Here is a 26411-nt window from a genome sequence, read left to right as displayed (position 1 = left end):
ATAGAATCATAAGTTAAAAATAGAGACAACAATATAGCCTACTGTATATTTAATATTGTAGACGTCGGTGGGCAACAGAAGCCTATTCCTTGAGCGAGAAGCGCGATAACAAACAAAAAATACACCAAAAGACCATCATAGGCCTATCTCGCAGTCAGTGAAAATAAATTAGGTGCAATGATACCGATTATTTTACTATTCTATTGAGGAATGAGATGAATGAAGAGCGGAGATAGATGTTGTTTGCGTAGGATTTCTAAAAATTAGAGAACGTTGTGGCATGAAAAATGGTTCGATTTTCTATGATCATACACTCCATTCAGGTAAGAATAGCGCAAGTGACAGGATGTCCATTTTTAGACATAAGCCTGATGTAGTAATCCATACTCAGGGTATTTTTTTTTACAAATAATGCTTTATAACGTAGGGCAATGGTATTTAATAGTGCATTGAATGTGGCCATAGGTTTGTATAACATTATACAGTGATCCAGTGGGGAAATTAAACCATTTATTGAAATGATCAAGCCATAAATAGTGAAATGTGTAATAGTCAGTTTTATGACTTTATAACAGTTTTTATTATACTTAAATGGTGTATATTGGTATATATTGCCATTTATTGAAATAAAATAAATGGCAATATATAGGCGAGGACTCTCTGACAGTGCGTTCCTCCCTCTTCCCCGGTTTAGGCACCAGTGTAGCAAAGTTCAGGGAAGGAGGATTTATTTATTCAAAATAAAACAAACACAAACCAAAAGTACCGCCATAAAGTAAGACTTTATTTTACAGTGAAACTAATTACATACTGTTGACAGGTGAAAAGGCTCTATCCAGTGTGAACTCTCATATGATAATTAAGGTTTCCTTTTCGGTTGAAACTTTGTCACCACTGTTGGCATATGAAAGGGCTCTCTCTAGTATGAATTCTCATGTGGACTTTAAGTTTCCTGTCTTGATCAAAACTCTTTCCACACTGAGAACACGTGTAAGGCTTCTCTTCTTTGTGAATTCTCATGTGGATTTTAAGGTTCCCATCTTTATTAAAACTTTTTCCACACTGAGGACATGTGTAAGGGTTCTCTCCAGTGTGAATTCTCATATGGATTTTAAGGCTTCCATGTTGATTGAAACTCTTTCCACACTGAGGGCACGTGTAAGGCTTCTCTCCTTTGTGAATTCTCACATGCCCTTTAAGATGTCCTTTTTCAGTGAATCGGTTTCCACACTGTTTGCATGTGTAAGGCTTCTCTCCAGTGTGAACTCTCATGTGATAATTAAAGTTTCCTTTTCGGTTGAAACTTTTTCCACACTGTAGACAGGTGAAAGGCTTCTCTCCAGTGTGAATTGTTATGTGCCTGTTAAAGCTTCCTTTTTGAGTGAACCTGTTTCCACACTGTTGGCATGTGAAAGGGCTCTCTCCAGTATGAATTCTCATGTGGACTTTAAGGTTGCCCTCTTGATCAAAACTCTTTCCACACTGAGGACATATGTAAGGCTTCTCTCCAGTGTGAATTCTGATGTGGATTTCAAGGCTTCCATGTTGACTGAAACTCTTTCCACACTGAGAACATACGTAAGGCATCTCTCCTTTGTGAATTCTCATGTGCCTGTTAAGGCTTCCTTTTTCATTGAATCTGTTTCCACACTGTTGGCATATGAAAGGCTTTTCTCCAGTATGAATTCTCAAGTGGACTTTAAGTTTCCCGTCTTGATCAAAACTCTTTCCACACTGTTTGCATGTGTAAGGCTTCTCCCCAGTGTGAATTCTCATGTGATAATTAAGGTGTCCTTTTCGGTTGAAACTTTTTCCACACTGTTGGCAGGTGAAAGGTTTCTCTCCAGTGTGAATTCTCATGTGCCTGTTAAAGTTTCCTTTATGAGCGAATCTGTTTCCACATTGTTGGCATTTTAAAGGGCACTCTCTAGTATGAATTCTCATATGGACTTTAAGTTTCATGTCTTGATCAAAACTCTTTCCACACTGAGGGCATGTGTAAGGCTTCTCAGTGTGAAGTCTCATGTGGTCTTTAAGGTTAACATGTTGATTGAAACTCTTGTCTCTCTTACTTCCTGTCTTTTGAGCTTTTTCTTGCGAGGAAGTCTTTTCAGTCTGTGAGCAACTAAAAGACTTTTCTACAGTTATGACATCACGATGATTCACATATTGATATTTTTCTTCCTTTACACTCAGTTCATGACTCTCTTCTTTCAGTGCCATCAGGTCTAAGGAAAAAAAATAATTGTATGGCACAGTTTAATGGCACAAAGCAATAGATACAAACTAAAGCATCAATACCAACATACATAAAATCCTATACCCACTAAGCTACTGAAATAGGTGTGATGATACATCTGAGAACCCCTTCTCAGTATTAATAACTCTTCTCTTTATTTAGAACATGTCCCAAAAACTTTGACCCAGGAGATTTGTTTAATCAGGGTTCCCGCGGATCCTTAAAAAGTCTTAAAAAGTCTTAAATTAGATTTTTAAAACATAAGGCCATAAAAAGTCTTATAAAGTCTTATTTTTACTTATGAAAGGTCTTAAATTTTAGATGACACTTCGACTTAGACATATCTAAATGTTTTCCAAATTAAAACTAATTAGCGTAGTATTATTTTTTATTATTCTATCTTTGTGGATTTGCTTTTTCACGTGACAATGGGCATCACATTCGCGGCAGAATAACGTCTGTCTCCTGCACGCGAGAGGGGAGAGAAGAAGAAAGTTGTCAAATGTCAGTTCAGTTAAAGTTCATTCTTTATGTGCGTAGGGGTGTGCGATGTGTATTGTCGACTATGATATTGTAATCATTGTTTTAACGATGTACAAGGCACTGCGAGCTGACATCGCATTTGTCTCTCGTGCTTTCACTGCGTGATGTGTCAGTGCAGTTTTAGGTAGGCCTATGTCCCCAAATTAGTTTTTGCCTTATATTTATATCATATTATGTTTTTGTATTAGAATATCACATCAGTAAGAGTGCCGTTTTCCCGTGCACAAGTGTGATATATTTATGTTATACAATAGTTAAATTAAAAATAAATTAACATTGTGAGTTACTTTTAGACACCATATTGTCAATATTGTTTGTTTTCCCTTTATTTCGCCGACTAGAATTTCAAAATGAAACCGTAGCAGAGTCTCAATGCAACAGACAGCGATGATTTCTTGACTGAAATCCACGTTTTGAACGAGTCATTTTAACGATTCAATGAACAATCACTTGTTTCTTTCCCGAATGAATCAGCCGTTTGAACAAATCGGTTGAATGAATGAATGACTCCCTCAACTCTCTTAAGGTATTAAGACAGTGACTTGCTGCCGCCTACTGGCGGTTTTCGTTTAATATTTAAAGTACCCTTTAATTAAAACGTTAAAATTAGAAATCATTTCATATTTAAATATTGAATATTGATTTTAAAAAAAACTATCTCATAACTTTATTTATGCAATTGTAAATGAAGTGTAAATATTAATGCCACTTCTGATGCCGCTTTTGTGTCACCTCTGCACTGCAAAGATGGATTTTGATTGAATGATTTAATTTGACTGGTAACGGTGGTACAGCATAATTATTGTGTAATTAAGTATTATTGTAGAAATAAATATAATTACTGTATAATTTAATTTGAATAATTTGAATGTTAGTATTTGACATAAAAGGTGATGCATAACTCTAAAGTTTAGAAAAAATATCCATATATAGGTGAAAATACCCTGGACCCCTGGACATCAATTTAAGGTGGCAAATATTGCACATTAATTAATCATTTCTGTCACTACTGTGAACTGACCACTGCATAGAATATGAAAAATATGAATGTCTTTGTGAGTCTGCTGTCAACAACAGGCCTATACCAGCCATGGCACCAGCACAACAACACAATCAGTAAAATATCATCTAATTATTATTAACAAAACGTTTAAAATATAGAGATATATTTTTTTCAATATTGCACACCCCTAATTTACGGTATTAATTTTGATTTCTTCAGGTCTTAAAAAGCCTTAAATTTGACTTTAAAAAGTGTGCAGGAACACTGTTAATTATAGACTGGTCTCAATCTCCCATTTTCTACATCTTCTAAGGCAGAGGTGGCCAATCCTGCTCCTGCCGATCGACTGTCCTGCACAGTTCATCTCCAACCCTAATCAAACACACCTGAAGCAACCTATTAAGGACTTCAGGATCACTTGAAATTAAAGGCAGGTGTGTTTGATTAGGGTTGGAGATGAACTGTGCAGGACAGTCGATCGGCAGGAGCAGGATTGGGCACCCTGTTCTAGGGGTTAAGGCACAAAAACTTTCAAAGGAATAAGAAAAGAGAACAAACTCCCTGCTTAACCATCAGACCAAAAACTCATCACACAGTGGTTCCCTTTCGTTGTCACACCGAGTTACGTCGGATGACGACGAATGGGGTTTCGCTTAGAACAACTATCGACTTCAAGTATTACAAAACGAGCCAATGGTAAAGAAATGCCATGGGTCTGCGGAATTTGCATGACGTAACTCTGCCCCACCTCGTGGGTATAAAAGGAGGACGCCGGCAACATGCAGATGTGTTTTCGCTTCAGAGCCAAGAGTATTTCTTCACTCCACAGTCATCTCTGACTTCGCTCTACGAGACGAGCTTCTCTCTCCGGTGTTGGTGTGACGGCGATCTGCAGCGAGTTCACAGTGCCTGCTGATCTGTGCAGTGATCTGCCAGTGTGTGTGGTTATTCTGCCCGACGGCCCCGCTTTCCGCTCAGATCCCTCAGTCTGCCCACCGCCGAAGGCGCCCTCCCACAGTTCCAACCCCGCCCGTTCACCCGGGCCTGGCTCTTGAAGACCGTAGGGGGGATGCCACAGCCCTCTCCAGTCCCCCCCCCCCCCCGCTAAACGCCGGGTTAAGCGGTACTTTTGAGATGGGCTGCTCAGAGATGATACTCAGTTCTTTCCAGGAGTTGGTAGCAGGGCCACTCCTTTCCCCGGTGGAGGGCTGGGGAAGAATCCTTATTCAGAAAGAACTGACTCTCTCGTCTCTGAGCATACAGAGTTCTTGGACGACACAGAGCGCCGCCCACAAGCCGTGCTCTCCTCGTCCCCCTCTGTCCCAGAGGCGGTTGACACGTCTTGCCGTCCACGGACCGCTTCGCCCCTGTCCCCCTCTGTCGCCAGACCCCTGACAGAGCAGGCCCCCGTGGAACGCTGGTCCTTCCCTGGCCTCCTCTGTCAGGGTGCGGTTATGGCCTTGCCCCCACACCGGGCCGCAATGCCGTCCACGTCTGGGCCGGTCATTCCGCTTCGCTGCACCACCGGGGGGACGTCTGTGGTTCTTGACAGCGCTGGCACAGTTGGGAGCCTGCCTAGAGCTCCCCTATCTGTTCCGCTGGGTCGCGCGAACCATCGGCTCGGCTATACGATTCAGTTCGCACGGTCTCCTCCCCGCTTCAGGGGAGTCCGCTCCACTTTGGTCGGTGGGTATGCCCCTATCATGAGAGCGGAGGTTGCTACCCTACTGGCGAAGGGTGCGATTGAGACTGTCCCTCCAGCCGAAATGAGGTCCGGGTTTACAGCCCCTGCCTCATTGTCCCGGAGAAGTCTGGTGGGTTACGGCCAATCCTGGACCTACACATCTGAACCGCTCCCTTCACAGGCTGCCGTTCAAGATGCTCCTGGCCAAACGCATTTCTGGATGTGTGCGGCCAAAGGATTGGTTTGCAGCGATCGACCTGAAGGAAGCCTACTTTTATGTCTCCGTTCTCCTTGGACTCAGACCTCATACCTACGGTTTGCTGTCAGGGCGCGCGCTTATCAGTACGCTGTTCTCCTATTCGGGCTAGCCCTGTCTCCTCGCGCCTTCACAAAGGTTGTTGAGGCAGCCCTTGTTCCTCCATGGGAACACGGGGTTCGCATCCTGAACTATCTCGGTGACTGGCTGTCTTAAGCTCACTCCTGAGACCAGGTTTGCGAATACATGGACCCAGTGCTCCGGCATCTAGCTCGTCTGGGCCTTCGGGTCAACTGGGAAAGGAGTAAACTTTGCCCCGTGCAGAGGAGCTCTTTTTTCGGTATGGACTTGGTCGCCTTCTCCACTCAGCCATTGCTGACTTGCCTGAGACTATCAAGCGCAAGAGTGCGGTTCCACTGAAGTTTTTTCAGAGGCTGCTGGGGCATATGGCATCTGCAGCCGCGGTACGCCGCTCAGATTGCTTCTTATGAGACCGCTTCAGCTTTGGCTTCGCAACCGAGTCCCAAGGTGGGCATGGCAACACGGCACCATCCGAGTACCAGTTACTCTGACCTGTCGTCAGTACTCACCCCGTGGTCGAGCCTCAGTTTTCTACGGGCCCGAGTGCCCCTGGAACGAGCTTCCCGGCATGTTGTTGTCTCAACAGATGCCTCCACGGGCTGGGGCGCATGCGCAATGGACATGCTGTCACACTCTGATGTTGAGCAGAAATGCTCCTGAAAAATTCTGTGAGATTTATCACACCCAGGTGTTGAGCAGAAATGCTCCTGAAGTTCAGTGAATTTCTTCACACTTAGGTGTTGAGCAAGGTTGCTCCTGAAGCTCAGTGATTCTCGCATGTAGTGTTGAGCAGTATGGCATGTCTATTGCCTCGAGTTGCTGGCAGTATGCCTTGCCCTGCACCGCTTCCGGGCGTTGCTCAGGGGTCAACACGTACTAGTCCGATCAGACAATACCGCCACAGTAGCGTACATCAACCGTCAAGGTGGTCTACGCTCGCGCCGTATGTCACAACTCGCCCGCCACCTCCTCTTATGGAGTCAGAAGCATCTGAGGTTTTTTCAGAAGCATCTGAGCCATTTTCATTCCCGGAGTCCTGAACTGTGCAGCTCTCACGGCTTCAGCCCCTCCCTGAAGAATGGTGACTACATCCCCAGTCGGTTCAGCTGATTTGGGACCAGTTCGGGGACGCACAGATAGATCTGTTTGCCTCTCACGACTTGACCCATTGCGACCTGTATTATTCCCTGACCGTGGGCACGCTCGGCACGGATGCACTGGCGCACAGCTGGCCGCGGGGCCGCAAATATGCGTTCCCCCAGTGAGCCTTCTTGCGCAGGTTTTGCGCAAAGTCAAGGAGGTCAGGGAGCAGCCCTTCTGGTTGCGCCCTACTGGCCCACCCGGACCTGGTTCTCCGAACTCATACTCCTCGCGACAGCACCTCCTTGGCCCATTCCTCTGAGGAAGGACCTTCTTTCTCAGGGACGGGGCACCCTGTGGCACCCTCATCCCGATCTTTGGAGCCTCCACGTGTGGCTCCTGGGCGGGACCAGGCAGGTTTGAGTACCCTACCACCTGCGGTGGTGGCTACCATAACTTCCACTAGAGCGTCGTCTACGAGACACGTCTACGCGTTGAAGTGGAACCTCTTCGTCAGCTGGTGCTCTTCTCGCCGAGAAGACCCCCGGAGATGCTCGGTCGGTGTCGTGCTTTCCTTCCTTCAAGAAGGGTTGGAGCCAAGGCTGTCTCCCTCCACCCTCAAAGTCTATGTTGCCGCTATTGCCGCACTCCATGACTTGGCAGAAGGTAAGTTTTTAGACTGAATCCTCCTCGCCCTCCTCTCGATCCCTCTTGGGATCTCGCGGTGGTTCTAACTGCCCTGCAGAGTGCTCCCTTTGAGCCCTTGTAATCAGTGGAGCTTAAGCTCCTGTCGATGAAGACAGCGCTCCTGGTTGCACTGGCTTCTATCAAGAGGGTAGGGGACCTGCACGCATTCTCCGTTTACGAGTGTGCCTGGAGTTCGGGCCGGCTTACGCTCACGTGATCCTGAGACCCCGGCCAGGATATGTGCCCATGGTTCCTACCACTCCCTTCCGGGACCAGGTGGTGAACCTGCAAGCGCTGCCCTCGGAGGAGGCAGACCCAGCCTTGGCACTGCTCTGTCCAGTATGTGCTCTCCACGTATACAGAACGCAGTGTTTCAGGACCTCAGACCAGCTCTTTGTCTGTTATGGTGGGAAGCAGAAGGGAAAGGCTCTCTACAAGCAGAGGTTGTCTCACTGGATAGTGGACACCATTGCTTTGGCATACCAGCAGCAAGGTCGACCGTGCCCCCTTGGTGTGACCGCCCACTCCACCCGGAGTGTGGCGTCCTCTTGGGCTCTAGCGCATGGCGCCTCGCTAACAGACATCTGCAGAGCTGCAGGCTGGGCGACACCTAACTCATTCGCCAGATTCTATAATCTCTGAGTGGAGCCAGTGTCCTCTCATGTACTCGCTTCTACCAGCTAGTATTGGACCCGCTCAGGTGTCTTCACTTGCTCGCCATTCCACTCTACGGACTGGATACGTGCGATATTCTCCTCCAGCAGGAGAAGTTCCTCCAGCACTCCTGACTTCGGCGCCAGTGTCTATTGCCTGCGCGTTGGCTAGGTACCTCCCGTGTGCATGGTCCCTCCCCTGAGCGACCCCGACATGTGTATTTCCACTGTAAGCCTCTCTGAGCATGTGTCTTTCCCTTGGCAAGCCGGCTGGATACCCCAGTGTTCTCCATGTGTTTCCTTCGGGTCATATGTGTATTCTCTAATATATAATATATAATATTTTCTCATATCTGCATGTTGCCGGCGTCCTCCTTTTATACCCACGAGGTGGGGCGGAGTTACGTCATGCAAATTCCGCAGACCCATGGCATTCCTTTGCCATTGGGTCGTTTTGTAATACTCGAAGTCTTTAGGTGTTCTAAGCGAAACCCCATTCGTCGTTATCCGACGTAAAGTCTCCGTTCCCTACTCAGGGAACGAGGGTTACATACGTAACCAAAGACGTTCCATGTAATTATTTATTGAAAGAAAAAGGAAGCAGCAGATGTTTGTTATAAGTTTGGAATGACCCATCATGATGGTCCAAAACATCGCTGACAGGTAAAGTTACAATTCCTAACGCACCATGGCTTTTCCTTCTGCTATTCAGAGAATTTGAAGCTCTATTAGTAATCTAAACCTGATGATCTCACTGTCTTAGCTTATATCGCAGATCGAGGAGTTAATTATCTAAACCTTCGCTCTTTACGTGACGGGAGTCCGGTAATCTTTTATGATACCTCTTTGCAATCCTCTTCTGACAATGGCGTTGATTAATGCAAGATCTTTGGCAAATAAGACCTTTATTTTGAATGATCTCTTTCTTTTACATGAAATTGATTTTTTATTTGTTACTGAGACATGGGTTAACGCTGGTGAAAAGACTCCTCTCTCTGAACTTTCTCCTCCTGGTTGCAGTTTTTTTTTAGTACCCCTAGTTCTGTTGGCCGGGGCGGGGGTCTTGCAGTTGTTTTTAAAGACAAGTTTAAGTGTTGTAACGACTGAGACAAATCGGACACAATTATTTGTTTTAGGTAACAAATAATATTTAAAACTTACTCTGGGATCTGTGGTCCCATCCCCCAACAAGGGCAAGAAGGATCTTTGGTTACCATGACTACGGTCAGATAAGTTGGTTTTATTGCTGTCATGAATGTGGTCAGGGCCCTTGCCATTAGAACCTACAGACATTAAAACAGACTTCCCTGCATTTATTTATCGATAAACGGATCTATAAATGAGCATGCATCCCAGAACATTTTTGTGAATGATTTACTGTCTTGTATTTTATGTATATTATGTGTTTGATACAACGGTATGTATTTTATTATACAACCAACGGTAACTGTAACATCACCGATGCCGTGTTTGGTCTCTATGACTTGGTGCTGTGAAGATCGAAGTGACTGTGTACATGGTGTGTCGATAGCGACAACATATTGGTATTGCAGGAGTCTTTCATGAATTCTTCGTCGGCTACCACCCATCCAGCTGCACATGCAAATGAGCACCCTTTAAACAAAGAGCCATAAACCAAGGTCTCCCCCCTGGAACTTCCACCTTTCTTATTGGCTGAGCCAACTCTGAGAGGTGGGACCTTTCCCGGGCTTTAAATTGCATCCACACCAGCCTTCGCACTCTCATGACTTCTCGGTACGTTAGCGGTGTTGTGCTGTCCTGCGTGGCCTCAGCAGGCCCCAGGGCCCCGGGCCTTGACTCACAACCAGCCATGTGATCATTCAGGAGAGAGAGAATTCTCTCAACCACAACAGAATCCAGTACAACCTCAGCAGTTTGGCACAACGTCTTTATTCAACGCAGAAGTAATCCATCGCAACTCCTACCATTGGCTCTCTTAGTCCTCTCTTCCTCTGGCCTTCACTGCTGTTACTTTGGGTTGATGTCTGCATGGAACCCCCAACGGGGCCCATGGGCCCCAGCAGGCTGTGACTACAGAGCTAGGCCTTCACTCTCCCAACAGAGTCGAACTAACCACGCAAGTTCATCAAACCTTCTTCAACCAACGGAGAAGAAAACGATTGCAAATTCAACATTTGACACTCACAGAACCAACAAATGTCAATTTTCAACAACTTCAAGAATTATGTTCACTGCAAGGCCATGCAAGTATTTTTTTAAGAAGGTACTTTGAAAATGATAATATTGATGGTTCTTTTTGTAGTTAAATGGATATTTTCCATAGTTCCATTTCCTACTTCCGGTTTCATTCTGTCACTTTAACCATCTCCCTTTGAATGCATGAATGAATGTGTAATTGTTTGTATGTTAGTTATGTTTTCGTGTTTTTGTTAATAAAACTTGTGCACAATATGTTTTTGGTTCTGATTCTCTGCTTGCATACGAAGTTTACCTTACGATTTAGATTGTGACTACATGCTCTTAATAGTACTGTACAGTAAGAAAGACATTTCCCTTCCCCGGAAATGAATATTTCTTAGAATTAATAAACAATTAACGCTGAGTGTCCACAGGACAAAAAGGTGGGTTGAAGTAAAAATTAATTTTACTACATTAAGTTAATTATATTAACTGATCCAAATATTCATAATCAATTATAACCAGTTATTATAGATTATTAATATTTCATAGAGCCGATTTGCTACAGTGTTTACTTTTACCTTCTGAGTCCTATTGCATTTTTGAATCTCAGTTAATTACGCTGAATGCTTTTAAATCTGTGATATATTTTTTTGATTTATAGACCCCCAAACTTTTGTACAGGAGTTTTCTGAATTTTATCTGGAATTGTCCCCTTTTGACAATATTTAAATTTTAGGGGATTTCGATATACATGTGTGCTGCCCTTCAAAGCCCCTGGTCAAATATTTTTTTTATTCATAAGTCATTTGAATTTTTACAGTGTGTTTCTGGTCCAACTCATGAACGTGGTCATACGCTTGACCTTGTATTATCTCTGGGATTCTTTGTTGGCAGTGTGAAGATTGCTGATACTGTTTTTTCTAATCATAAGACTGTGCTTTTTAGTTATAATTTTCCTTGTGGTGCGCTGGGCAATAATGTTTCTGCCTTTGTTTCATCTCGCATACTCAATCCTTGCACAGCTAGTAGATTTTCAGCTGTTTTTGAGGTTTCTCCTTTAATTTCATTGATCGAGTCCCACTCTTCCTTATGGGTTTAGAAGAGTCGGTCGACCAGTTTAACTCTTCTTGTTTAGATATTTTAGATGTTGTGGCTCCTGACAAAGTCAGGGAAAAAAGGTCAAACCGTGGCCCTGGTTGAACATTACAACCCGTGCTCTTAGGCAGGAGTATATGAGGGCTGAACGCAAATGGGTTAAAGATAAACTACAGGTCTCTTGAGATTTTGAAGAACCATTTGAACGAGTATCAAAGAGCTGTTAAATTGGCTAGATCCAATTATTTTTCTGGCATCATCTCCAGAAACTGTCATAATTCTAGAGTACTTTTCTCTACTGTAAATGCTGTGCTTCACCCTACTGCTACTCCATCACTCACTCCTTCTGTTGACATGTGTGAAGAGTTTTTAAACTTTTTCATAGGTAAGATTGATGGAATTAGATCTCAGATTTCATCTGTTAGCAATGACTTTATTGCTTCTGTTGATCCTCCTAATCAATTGACCTGTTTTACGCCTGTTTCTCTACAGCAGCTTAAAGATATAATTGCTCATATGAAGCCTAGCAGGGGCCTCTTTCAATAAGGAGATTCAACCAACTCTGAGTTAAAACTTGAACTCTGAATTGACTTGATGACTGATGAACAGATGAATTGAGCTAGTTCAATCAACTCGGAAAAAATTGTGAATACACAGCTTAATGACTTTTTAATGAGGAATAACATTTTCGATAGATTCAAGTCAGGTTTTTGAGCTGGTAATAGTACAGAGTCTGCTCTTTTGAGGGTCTCGAATGACATCCTACGAGGCGTTGATTCTGGAAACCGTGTTGTTCTACTTTTGTTAGATCTTACCGGAGCATTTGATACAGTTGATCACAATATTCTCATTGATCGTCTTAGGGATCAGGTTGGTATTCAGGGCTTAGCCCTGAAATGTTTTTCTTCCTATTTGAAAGGACTTTTTCAGTCAGTTTAGGGCAGGGGTCTCCAAACTTTTTTCATTTGAGAGCTACTTTTTTTAAAAAGATAGTAGCCGAGAGGTACTCGTAATACAATACTTAAATCTCTTAAATAATGTTTCATAACTCTCATATTAACAACTATCTAAACTGTTTTAGACCTAAAAGAGTTTTGTAGGCCTATATATGTCACCCTTAAATGTCAGAGAAAAGAACAGAATCAGAGATTCATTTTTTTTTATAGAAAATTGTACTTTCTATTAGTGCATCTTAACCAGAGATGAAATGGCATAAAAATTTAATTTCATGAGTGACCAAAATGATCACGGTTATCACAGAATCCTGTTCAAAGAGTACTAATACTACACAATAAAATCAATTCACAAAGTTTTTTGTCAAAAACCAGCAAATAACAAATATAATTAGCATTAATATGTACTTTTTGTTTACATAAACATTAAAATAATAACATTAAAAATGATGGCCAGATTTTAAAGGAGTGTCTTGCAACATTTTATCTACTAATTAGTAGCAAAATTAACATGTACAAGTTCAAATCAAGTTTTGACAAAAAAGGTTTTATTAAAAGAAATCTCGCATATTTCAGCCTTTAAATCATTTTTACAAAAAGAATGAGTCAAAAAAAGATAAATTACTGACGTTTACAATGCACATTAGCTTATCTTTTATTATTAATGGGTAACTAAACCCCTGGTCAGAGCCTGACTCCACCCACTGGCAATATTTGTAAAATGCTGGAAAAGTGGGCAGAGCCCAGCAGAGGGGGGCGTGCACCTGAGATGCATCTCTTTGTATGGGACCTGCTTACGTTGCCAACAACCGCTGCGTCACGAACCACCGCAAACATCCAATAGGAAAATTCAACTGCAGTAGCCACCGTTCCACCTGAAGAGGGCAGCACTCAGACGTTTTTATACCATATATTGTAGAATTAAAACAATTTAAACCAAAATGTCAAAAAATTTACTGGAATCAATGAACAGCATTTATGAAGCTCCATTCTTACAGATCATTAACTTAAAAAAGTTGTTTTAGTGTTTAGCTACCCTTTAATAGTGAAATTCAGTCCGATTTTCCCGGGGCGTTCGTCGTTGCTATGCAATCATGCACTGCGCTCTCCACAATGACAAAGAAGTTTTAGTGGCTAATGGATTTCCACCACAGAAAAATGCTTGCTGTAGCTCTGCTACAAGATGTATTTACAGAGAAGAGAAAAACACCCATAGTGTTTGGCTGCACCCCCATCCTTCATGTTGACTGAGATTTCAATGTTGTTACGGAAAGGGTTAAGCTGATTGGTTGGTTCTTGTCACATGACCTGCGGTGCGTTTGCGGCATTCTGAAAAGTTGAGATTTTTTCCATCTCGCGGCGCCTGGAAAAAAAAATCATGTGGCTTCAATTATGACCTTCCTACATTTTAAATAACAAACTTGAGCGCGCAAAAGTCGCGATATGTGAACGGCCCATTGGCGAGCTACCTCCAATCAGGCCACGAGCTACTGGTGGCTCGCGAGCGACATGTTGGAGACCCCTGGTTTAGGGGATTATTCTTCTAGCTTTGACCCTCTTGTGTGTGGGGTTCCGCAGGGCTATATACTGGGACCAATTTTATTTTCTCTTTATATGCTCCCTCTTGGTTCTATTTTTGAGAAATTTTGGATTCAGTATCATCTGTATGCGGATGATTCTCAAATTTATTTACCACTGAAACATGGGCATAAATGTGTCATTCAGTCCCTGCAAGAATGTTTGACTGAGGTTAAGTGCTGGCTGGCGAATAACTTTCTAGGATAAGACCAAGATGATTTTATTTGGTAATAAGGGGTGTGTACAGGATGTTTATGACTGCCTGGGGTTGTTTCCATTTACCATTTTCCTGGGGGGGGAAAAAAACTGTCTAGCGTGAGAGACCGTGGTTTCATTTTTGACTCAGCATTGATTTGCCGGTCAAATTTAAGCTCAGTTGTTAAGAATAGTTTTGTCCATCTTAGATCAATATCTAAATTGAAGTCTATCCTCTCTTTTGAAGATATGGAGAAGGTTGTTCATGCCTTTGTCTCATCCCGTTTAGACTACTGTAATGTGTTGTATCTGGGAGTGAGTCAGGCCTCTCTCTCGTTTGCAGCTTGTTCAGAACTCAGCTGCCAGACTTTTAACGGGTACTAAGAAGAGAGAGCATATTACTCCTGTGTTAATCAAACTGCATTGGTTACCCATACGATACAGAATTCATTTCAAAGCGTTGTTGTATGTTTTTAAGGCTCTGCATGGCCTAGCACCAGAGTATGTTACTGATTTAATCAATAGTCTAATAATAGTGCAATCAATCTGAAACAATAACGCAACTTTTCTTATTCTTTAACTGTATATGATGGAATGTATTTAAGATTAAATTAAATTGTATTATTTTAAAAATTTCATATGTATTATTTAATACAATCAGAGGTGGGTAGTAGCGAAGGACATTTATTTGAGTATTTTTGGGAACATTTTTACTTTCAAGAGTAGATTTAAATGTGGGTACCTTTACTTTAACTCAAGTACATTTCTAATAAAAAACTGTGCTTCGTTACGCTGGGCGATGTTCCTCTCATTAGTTTATTTTAATGCAATACATATTTAAAAAAAACGCGTCTGTGGCAAGGGGGAATGGTTCCGCGACGTCTGTAATGGGAGAGAAAGGAGAGACGAGCGGTGCATAAGTAGGTCAAGTGCAAATGATGAACACCTGTGTCTTGTTGCAGTAATTGGCGTGGAGAGACCGGACATAAGCTGCTGTGGAGTGAGAGAAGGACTGGGACTCGTATGCCATAATCAGCCGACCTGAAATTGTAAATGGACTGCATTTATATAGTGCTTTCACAGACCCATGGCCACCAAAGCGATTTACATTTTGCCTCACATTCACCCATTCATTCACTCAGTCATACACCGACGGCAGTGTCAGCCATGCAAGGCACCATCCAGCTCGTCATCCAGCTCATCGACAGGTGGAACCGGGGATAAAACCACCAACCTTCTGGTTTGTAGACAACCTACATGAACCACTGAGCCACTGCCGCCCCATACTGAAAGAGGGAAAAACCAGCGGAAAGAGTATTTGTATTGAGTTGAGCTGTGGTTAAAGCTACTTTTGGCTTATTGTGGTTTTGAGTGAATAAAACGCACGAGTCACACCGACCCTGTCTTCTTCCTTCCAAACCCTGAACCTCATTACAGCGTTGTTTATTCCAAGCAAGCGGTCTCTTTTTTTCCCGGGGCATGAATGAACCATTCACAACTGAATCACTCTTTTGAGTCGATTCTGTTCAAAGACTTGATCAAACAAGTTGACAAAACTGTCTGAATTGGTTCGCAAATCAGTTTGAATTATTTGTTCAGTTCCCTGGACGCACTGCATTGTCTGAAGCGTAACAGGAAATTTAAGAACATCAAGAGTGTTGGATGAAATGGCCATGGAAACAGTCAATTAAAAGCAAATCTGCAAAAGCATCCTATTGTTTTCCAGAAATGAAGATCTTTATTAGTTGAACATTTGCATATGATGTCTGTGAACGATTCCACAGGTAGAGCTACATTCTATTTCATTCCATACAGGTAATACATTTTACAACCAAACAGATTATAACACCACAATACCACTACTACAAAGTATGATATTACCAGTTTTTTGGGCATATACCTTTATTTATACATTAAATAAGCTACCATTGTTCACAGAGTATGAAATGAACACCCGCCAACCTGTGGTAATTTGTGGTTATTTCGCAGTGGCGGTGACCTGTTCATCTTGAAAACGACACCTTTGCTTAGACACAGTTAACCAGTTTACACGTGCCTGCAGAAATATACATTTAATTACATTTTGGAGAACAGACAGGAGAAGATCCGTCATTGTGCATTTGATCGTTGTTTGTGTTCAGATGTTCAGTAGCGGGCAGGAACCCGAGCACATGGGAAGAGTTTTAACTCTTTCTTCTCTGTGTGGTTCCCTTTACATGCCTTTGAACGCAAAACTCTGGATGTTCACTTTGAGACATTGTCTAATAATCCAAATGTAGTTCTATAAGTTATTATTGTACAAACCAAAGGACAAGCAATGATTCTTCTATCTCTTCTGTGTTTGTTGGAAAGTTAGACGATCTAATAATGATAATTATTTAAATTAAATGCTTAAAAAAATTAATTTCTAAATAATGCTACTGTAAATATATATATATATATATATATATATATATATATATATACACATACACAGGTGAAACTCAAAAAATTAGAATATCGTGCAAAAGTCTGTGCATTTCAGTAATTCAAATTAAAAGGTGAAACTAATATATTTAGTATAAATAACTATATACATATAGATTATATGTGTGATTATATGATTATACTTTTCATGATTATACTTTTCAGAGGGCCGACATTTCTGTATTTAAATTTTTTTTTTTTTTTATTGATTTTATTTTCTGAGATTTTGAATTTGGAGTTTTCATAAGCTGTAAACATAATCATCAAAATTATAACTTTTTTTGAAACAGAGTTTCACCTGTATATATATGGGCATAAATGATCCGAAGTAACCAGTAAATAGCTACTTGAGTAAAAGTAAAAAAGTATCCAATGAAAAAACTACAAGTAACTATAAAAAAATGAATTTGACTTTAAGTAAATATTTCTATAAGTACTTGTACTTTTACTTGAGTACAGTTTTTGGATACTCCACCCACCTCTGAATTCAATTAATGCAACATACTTCCAATATAATTAGTCATGTTTGGATGGAATATAACTTCACTGTTTGTTTGCTCAGGCTCTGGTGTTCTCAGCAGCATCAAAATAAAGGTCACAACAATAAGCTCGGCTTAAGTCACTTCAGAGTTCCTACTGGCAGTGCAAATGCAACCAGGAAAACATTCCTATGGGAACCATTAGTTCTCGGGGAACCACCCTGGTGGCTAGTTCCTAGAACTAATTTCCTGGAACTATCTGGTGCGAAAGCCCCTCTAGTGTTCATAGGGTTCAAGACGTTGACCGACTCAGCTGATGTAGATTAGGAGATGCGCTAGAGGATAAATATTATTGAACGTTGATCATGAGACCTTTATTAATTAGTGTTACTCTATCTTAGTGCTGCATTTGATACCATTGACCGCAACATTCTTTTAAATAAACTTGAAAATTATGTTGGCTTTAGTAGAATTGCATTAGCCTGGTTTAAATCATATTTATCTGACCGTTATCAGTTTGTAGCAGAAAATGAAGAGATGTCTTATCGATCAAAAGTTCAGTATGGCGTACCACAAGGCTCAGTACTAGGACCGTTGCTGTTCACTCTGTACATGCTACCTTTAGGAGATATCATTAGGAAACATGGGATTAGTTTTCACTGTTATGCTGATGATACTCAGCTCTATATTTCTTCACGCCCTGACAAAACTTACCAATTCACAAAATAAATGGAATGTATAGCTGATATAAAAAAAATGGATGACTAGTCATTTTCTACTACTTAATTGGACAAAAAACTTCCTCACAATACTGTTTAACACTTGATGGCTGCTCTATCAAGTCTTTGTCGTTGGTTAGGAACCTGGGTGTGCTCTTTGATACCAATCTTTCATTTGAAAGTAATGAGTCTAGTATCTGTAAAATCGCATTTTTCCATCTTAAAAATATATAAAATTTACCTCATATGCTCTCAATGACAAATGCGGGACAATTAGTTCATGACATCAAGGCTAGATAATTGTAATGCTATTATGGGTGGTTGCCCTGCACGCTTAATAAACAAACTACAGCTGGTCTAAAACGCAGCAGCTAGAGTTCTTACTAGAACCAGGAAGTATGACCATATTAGCCCGGTTCTGTCAACGCTGCATTGGCTCCCTATTAAACGTCATATAAAATACATTTTAACATTTTTAAATATTGCTGATTACTTATAAAGCACTAAATGGTTTAGCTCCCCAGTACTTGAGCGAGCTCTCAACGCATTATAGTCTTTCACGTCTATTGCAATCTCAAAATTCTTGCCAGTTGGTAATACCTAGAATATCAAAATCGACTGGTGGCGGTAAATCCTTTTCCTCTTTAGCACCAAAACTTTGGAACAGTCTTCCTAACATTGTCCGGGAGGCAGACACACTCTGTCAGTTCAAATCTAGACTAAAAACACATCTCTTTGACCTAGAATACACATAACACATAGTAGACTTTTATAATTCAATGTTAGGCTGCATAGATTAGGTCAGCCGGAACCGGGAAAACTTCCCATTAATCCTGATGTACTTGTTACATCATAAGAAGGAGGGCATAAATGCTAATATTAGTCTCTCTGTTTATACCGAGGTTTACCGCAGTCTGCCGGATCCAGGCCGTATCCGGATCTGATGACGGACCTGCTCCTGGACACGACGACAACGCAGTTCTGAAGTGTCAACTAGTCTCTCCCCTGTGAAGGCCTCCTTTCCTTTCCTATACCTGTTTATATTTGGCATTTTTTAAATATCGGCCGATAAGTTTTTCTGATTGGCCGATGTGTTCGAAGCGGGACTTTTGTTTTGACGGCGCTCCGGACTTTATTTTTGAACTGCAGTGCCCGATCACACAGCACTCACTCACATTCTCCGTCAGTCATATCTAATACTTTGTTAGACAGAACTGGAAAACAAAGAAAGTAAATGGTACGCAAAAAAGTAAAGCGTTTGCTATATTATTTATAACAGAAAAGGCAAACAATCAGGCTAAAACACTTTCTCATTTACCGTCAACATTCAGCAAATGCGCATCTACGTCATTTAAACAAAATCTCTGAATATCTAATAAACATTTAATTTCACAAACCTTGCAGATTTAATCGAATCCAGCTGTGATATCTTGTGAAGTGTGCATTTGAATCCGGTATAAATGTGTTACTGCGGATGACGGTCGGTCTGTGCGAAGTGAGTGAATGCGAACAGAAGATCAGCTTCACATGAGACGCGACTGAAAAACTTTAAATCCTTCATTTTAAAATATGCTGTGCTATATCCAGTTGCCCACTGTCATATTCATATCATTTTCACTGTGCTGAATGTAAAATTACCTTGTCAAAAGTCAGTGAAAAAAAGTATTTATTTGAAAATATGTTTACCAGTCCACATGAAAATACCAGATTACTGAGTGACCTGTAACAGTGTTTGCTTCCTTTTTATTCACATATTTTTAAACAATTACTTTATTTGTGAAAAATACTGTAATAGGATAGCAGATTCAAGAAGTTGCCATCTAAAATATAAGCATGTTTATTTTGAAGATGTGTTTTACTAATTTATTAAATATTGATTAAAATAAATATAAAGTATATATATATATAGGCCTATATAAATATCGGCTTTATATCGGCCACCCTGCTCTCTAAGATATCAGCATCGCCAATCAAAAAAACCAATATCGGTCGACCATTACTAAAACTCTAAAAATCTCTTTGACCTACCATACACATAACACATTATAGACTTTTATAATTCAATGTTGGGCTGCATAGATTAGGTCAGCTGGAACCGGTAACACTTCCCATAAATCCTGATGTACTTGTTACATGATCATAAGAAGGAGGGCGTCTATGCTAATATTAGTCTCTCCGTTTATCCCGAGGTATACCGCAGTCCGCCGGATCCAGGCCGTATCCGGATCTGATGAAGGACCAGCGCCTGGACATGACGACAACGCAGTCCTGAAGAGTCAACTAGTCTCTCCCCTGTGATGGCCTCCTTCCCTTTACCTCTGCACAGATAAAACGTTGTCAGCATAACTCTGGTTTAAGTGGCAACGTGGAAGCGATAAAAAATTCTGTATTATAAATTTTTCAAGGCTTGTACCTTGGAACCCATTTCATGGTTTGAGTTGTAGCACCTCTACATATTTATATTTAATTTATGTCAGTGTGTTATGTAAGAATGGAAATTGTATTAAGGTTATCAAATTGTACATCTTGATTACTAATACTATGAAGTTCTGTTAACTCCATTTCGTATAATGCTGTGCTGGACTCTTGTATTATTTCCTGTTTTTGTTGTTTCCTGGTTTGTTGTTTTTCCCGGGAACATTTCCAATTGACGGACCTATAGTTTACCAGGTGGATATCCTTGTTTGCAGCAAATGCCTCGCAGGCATGATTTACTTGTGTTGCTTTGGAGTGTTTCATAGTGATGGCCAAATGAAGCGTTTCAAAGCATTATTGCTTTCTGATACAATTGTGTCGAAAATGGTTCATTACTCGAAGCTTCATTCAGATAGAAATTGCAGCACCATCTCCTGGTGAAGAAAATGTAATGCAACAAAGCTGACAACCATAAAATGCAAGTAGGCTTATATGTTAACGCCCCGTTTATTACGCGTTTACCGAGGCGATCAAAGCTGAAACAGTGTTAGTGCTGTGAAACTCATTTATGTAGGTGAATTTTACAGATACTGATGAATTTCATGTGTTCACCTTGATAGAATTTCTGTAATGGTTTCTATAGTTTTTTTTAGCAGGGCAGTATCATGTGTGAAAAGCTTTATCTTGTTTAGCTGTGGAGAGCAGAACTCTAAACTTGTTAACTAGTGGGACTGATATTTTTGTATGTTGAAAAGGATGTGCTTGTGTAACTGGTTGTACTTATATAATGTAGCAGAGGGTTTTTGAAGTTTCTGTCTTTGATGAATGTTTTTATGTAACAATGTTCATATATTCTCTAAATAATAACAAAAAAATTAAAGCTGCAAGCAGCATTTAGCGGTGTTCAAGCAGTTAAGGCATTTAAGGCAGTTAAGCTCAAAAGCATCAAAAGACATCAAGTTTCATGTAGCAAGCATTTAACCACTGACATCATAGATGGAATAGACCTTGTTTTAGCATGATTTACCATGACATACCAAATTTTAGTGTGATTTTTCATGATTTACCATGTTCCAGGATGATTTACCATGAATCTAGCATGATTTACCATAGTTTACCATGATATACCAAGTTCTAGTATGATTCACCATGATTTACCCTGCTCTAGCATGGTATACCACAACTGAACACATTCTAGTATGATTTAATATGATTCTAGCATGATTTATCATAGTTTAACATGATTGACCATGTTATAGAATGATTTACCATGTTATAGAATGATTTACCATGATATACCACATTCTAGAATGATTTACCAGGATTGTCGCATGATTTACCATGATTCATCACATTGCTAGCATGATTTGCCATGATACACCATGTAATAGTATTATTTACTATGATTTACCATGTTTCTATCGTGATTTACCATGATTTACCACATTGCTAGCATTGATGTGAAGTGTCAATAGCAATGAAGTGATAAACTGACAAAAAAATGATTGTCTTATAATAGTTAACATGGAAAAACAGGTTTGCTTTAGTGTAGAATAGTGATGAAAATCAAGTCTGTCAAAATGAAACTGAGCCAATAAGTGGTCTTCTACTGCCCTCTGCTGGCCATTATACTTATTAATAAACTGTTTTCACAGGTATCTTATTTAGACATATGCTTACACACACACACACACACACACACACACACACACACACACACACAAAGACAAATGTTGTTGTTGATTTTTTCAATGCTATTGGGATGTGTCATTATGAAAATATACTTTAATGGTCTATAAGATTTTCACATAATGTCTTTAATGTCACATAATCTATTAATCCGATTATTCAGCATTTATTCAGAAATATAGGACTACACACACATTCTGTTGTAGATACAGACATTTGAACTATATGATGGAAAAAATGTTTACTGCAAGTCTCCTTCAGGATTCACATTTCTCAATGTGCCACAATAGTCAGTAGCAATACTTCAATAGAGGAATTTTGACTAAATGTGAGTGTAAATGTTAAAATAGTGATTTTTAAAGTCTAAATAAGAATTATAGAATTATATTAGTTAGTAGCATGTAAAAATGACTATTTTAAACAGCAGTAAAATACCACTTATTGGCTTAATATGCCATTATGTTCATATCATTTTCATCTTTTTAACTGTTTAAAAGGCATATTTGCTCCAATTTGTCTGAAAATTGTCATGCTTATTTAGAGTTACATGTTCTGACTTGATTTTAAGAAGATGTGAGCATTCATTGAAGAGATATAGGCTTTCATGAACACCTTGTCAAGGCCACATTTTGAAGTGACCCTATTAAAGTCATCCAAATGCAGAAGTTCAACTTTTTCTGATAATTATTGATCTAGAGAGTGCAGAGTATTGTACTTCACTGATTTTGAACATTATGATTTGAACATTATATGATCATAGATTTAAAAAAACATTTACAGCCAATACAGGCAATTTACCATAGGATATATATGGTTTTGAAGCTTTTTAACAGTTATATCGCCACCTATGGTCCGATCTCCATGAAACTTTGCATGCTTCTTCATCATGTTATGACGCATATGCTCAACAATTTTTGTGAAGTTCTGAGTTTTTATTTATGATTTATAGGCTTTTGAGTGTGTTTTGACACGCCCCTTTTTATAAATGATCCTGTTATAGGAAACCAAAGGGCAAAGTTCAACTTTTTTTCGATAATTATTGATCTAGAGAGTCCAGAGAATTGTCCTAGACTGGTCTGGTTCCGATCGGGCGAAAAACCTAGGACTAGTTCGCAAAAGTAGGTTTTTAACAAATTCGTGAATATTTAATGAACGATTTGATTGACAGCAATAGTTCTAGAGGCAAAGTTGTTCAGCATGAGGAGATCTATCACATGATATGCATTTTGTGGGGATGTGTGCAACACCGTGTGATTAAAGAGCTGTTAAACTCGTTAGCGCCAACTAGTGGCCGATTTCTTTCAAAACTCTTACAGACCTCTTAGACCATGAGTTGAACATGCCCATCGAGTTTCGTTCCGATTGGCCTCCGTTAACTTCGTCTCATAGGTGCTCAAACTTCATTGGCCAATGGCCGCCATGTTTTTTGAGACACGCCAATGTCCTTAAACACATACATGGGGCCTTGGACCAAGACACTGCATACCAATTTTCAAGCCAATAGGACAAATGGTCAGGTGGCCACACCCCCTTTTATGTTTTTTTAATGTTATAGCGCCACCTAGTGTTAGATCGACGCGATTTTTTTACTGTAACCTCAGAATTAACTCATTCACATGTGTACCGAGTTTGGTGAAGCTATCTCATTTACTTCTGGAGTTATAGCCATTTTAGTAAAATAGGCTCCGCCCACAACGTTCATTTTGCACCCTCTAGCGATCCTGAATCAAAAATTCAACTTTTATTCGATAATTATTGATATTCAGACTCCAGAGAACATTTCTGCACTGGTTTGGTTCCGATCGGGCGAAAAACCAGGGACTAGTTCGCAAAAGTAGGTTTTGGACAAAATTCGACATAGCTGAAAAGTTTTCTTGCCTAAATCGAAATTGGAGATATACATTTTGTCGGTCTTGAGCCAAGGATCACAGTGGTGTAAAAAGCTTGAGGCTAGGATCAACGGTCGAAGAGTTAACAGCAATTTAGTACTTTTGGTTGATGTAGCGCCACCTATGGGCCAATCGGGGTCATACTCTGATAGGTTGCCCCCAAATTGAGGCCTACCATCTGGCTGAGTTTCAAGTCTCTGAGCCTTACGGTTTGGGCTGCACGATGCGTTTTATGGGGATTTTTTTTTTCAAATAGCAATTACAATAGGTTTTTCAGCACTTCGTGCTTGAACACCTAATAATAATGTGACCTTTTTGACAGTTATAGCGCCACCTATGGTCCGATCTCCATGAAACTTTGCACGCTTCTTCACCATGTTATGACACATATGCTCATCAATTTTTGTGAAGTTTTGACTTTTCGTTTAGGATTTATAGGCTTTTGAGAGTATTTTGCCCCGCCCCTTTTTTAAATGACCCTGTTACAGCCACCCAAATGCAAAATTTCAACTTTTTTCGATAATTATTGATCTAGATAGTCCAGAGAATAGGCCTAGACTGGTTTGGTTCCGATCGGGCGAAAAACCAGGGACTAGTTCGCAAAAGTAGGTTTTGGACAAAATTCGACATAGCTGAAAAATGTTCTTGCCTAAATCGAAATTGGAGATATACATTTTGTTCGACTTGAGCCAAGGATCACAGTGGTGTAAAAAGCTTGAGGCTAGGACCAACGTTCGAGGAGTTAACAGCAATTTAGTACTTTTGGTTGCTGTAGCGCCACCTATGGGCCAATCGGGGTCATACTCTGATAGGTTGTCCCCAAATTGAGGCCTACCATCTGGCTGAGTTTCAAGTCTCTGAGCCTTACGGTTTGGGCTGCACGATGCGTTTTATGGGGATTTTTTTTTCAAATAGCAATTACAATAGGTTTTCAGCACTTCGTGCTTGAACACCTAATTATAATGAGACCTTTTTGACAGTTATAGCGCCACCTATGGTCCAATCTCCATGAAACGTTGCATGCTTCTTCACCATGTTATGACACATATGCTCATCAATTTTTGTGAAGTTTTGACGTTTCGTTTAGGATTTATAGGCTTTTGAGAGTATTTTGCCCCGTCCCTTTTTTAAATGACCCTGTTACAGCCACCCAAATGCAAAATTTCAACTTTTTTTGATAATTATTGATCTAGAGAGTCCAGAGAATAGGTCTAGACTGGTTTGGTTCCGATCGGGCGAAAAACCAGGGACTAGTTCGCAAAAGTAGGTTTTGGACAAAATTCGACATAGCTGAAAACTTTTCTTGCCTAAATCGAAATTGGAGATATACATTTTGTCCTTCTTGAGCCAAGGATCACAGTGGTGTAAAAAGCTTGAGGCTAGGATCAACGGTCGAAGAGTTAACAGCAATTTAGTACTTTTGGTTGCTGTAGCGCCACCTATGGGCCAATCGGGGTCATACTCTGATAGGTTGTCCCCAAATTGAGGCCTACCATCTGGCTGAGTTTCAAGTCTCTGAGCCTTACGGTTTGGGCTGCACGATGCGTTTTATGGGGATTTTTTTTTTCAAATAGCAATTACAATAGGTTTTCAGCACTTCGTGCTTGAACACCTAATAATAATGTGACCTTTTTGACAGTTATAGCGCCACCTATGGTCCGATCTCCATGAAACTTTGCATGCTTCTTCACCATGTTATGACACATATGCTCGTCAATTTTAGTGAAGTTTTGACTTTTCGTTTAGGATTTATAGGCTTTTGAGAGTATTTTGCCCTGCCCCTTTTTTAAATGACCCTGTTACAGCCACCCAAATGCAAAATTTCAACTTTTTTTCGATAATTATTGATCTAGAGAGTCCAGAGAATAGGCCTAGACTGGTTTGGTTCCAATCGGGCGAAAAACCAGGTACTAGTTCGCAAAAGTAGGTTTTGGACAAAATTCGACATAGCTGAAAAATTTTCTTGCCTAAATCGGAATTGGAGATATACATTTTGTTCGACTTGAGCCAAGGATCACAGTGGTGTAAAAAGCTTGAGGCTAGGACCAACGGTCGAGGAGTTAACAGCAATTTAGTACTTTTGGTTGCTGTAGCGCCACCTATGGGCCAATCGGGGTCATACTCTGATAGGTTGTCCCCAAATTGAGGCCTACCATCTGGCTGAGTTTCAAGTCTCTGAGCCTTACGGTTTGGGCTGCACGATGCGTTTTATGGGGATTTTTTTTTTCAAATAGCAATTACAATAGGTTTTCAGCACTTCGTGCTTGAACACCTAATAATAATGTGACCTTTTTGACAGTTATAGCGCCACCTATGGTCCGATCTCCATGAAACTTTGCATGCTTCTTCACCATGTTATGACACATATGCTCATCAATTTTTGTGAAGTTTTGAGTTTTTTATTTATGATTTATAGGCTTTTGACTGTATTTTGCCACGCCCCTTTTCTAAATGACCCTGTTACAGCCACCCAATTGCAAAATTTCAACTTTTTTTCGATAATTATTGATCTAGAGAGTCCAGAGAATAGGTCTAGACTGGTTT

General features: G+C 40.5%; 1 protein-coding gene across 2 annotated transcripts in view; it reads right to left on the bottom strand.

Annotated features, from left to right (window-relative positions):
- Positions 1-763: 763 nt before the first annotated feature.
- Positions 764-26411, bottom strand: part of LOC143741590 (uncharacterized) — a 39710-nt gene continuing 14062 nt past the window's right edge. The window contains exon 3 of one of the 2 annotated variants that reach the window (XM_077233856.1): positions 764-2228. In XM_077233856.1, the coding sequence (XP_077089971.1) occupies positions 889-2228 (1340 nt within the window). In that variant the 3' untranslated portion in view covers positions 764-888. Of the gene's footprint in view, positions 2229-19805; positions 20193-26411 lie in introns of those variants that run through there. The other variant, XR_013205147.1, reaches the window with a different exon arrangement.

This window comes from Siphateles boraxobius, unplaced genomic scaffold (assembly GCF_051911475.1).
Source record: "Siphateles boraxobius isolate OS27281-9 unplaced genomic scaffold, OSU_SipBor_1 19, whole genome shotgun sequence".
Taxonomy (NCBI): domain Eukaryota; kingdom Metazoa; phylum Chordata; class Actinopteri; order Cypriniformes; family Leuciscidae; genus Siphateles; species Siphateles boraxobius.
This window is presented reverse-complemented; position numbering and strand designations above follow the sequence as displayed.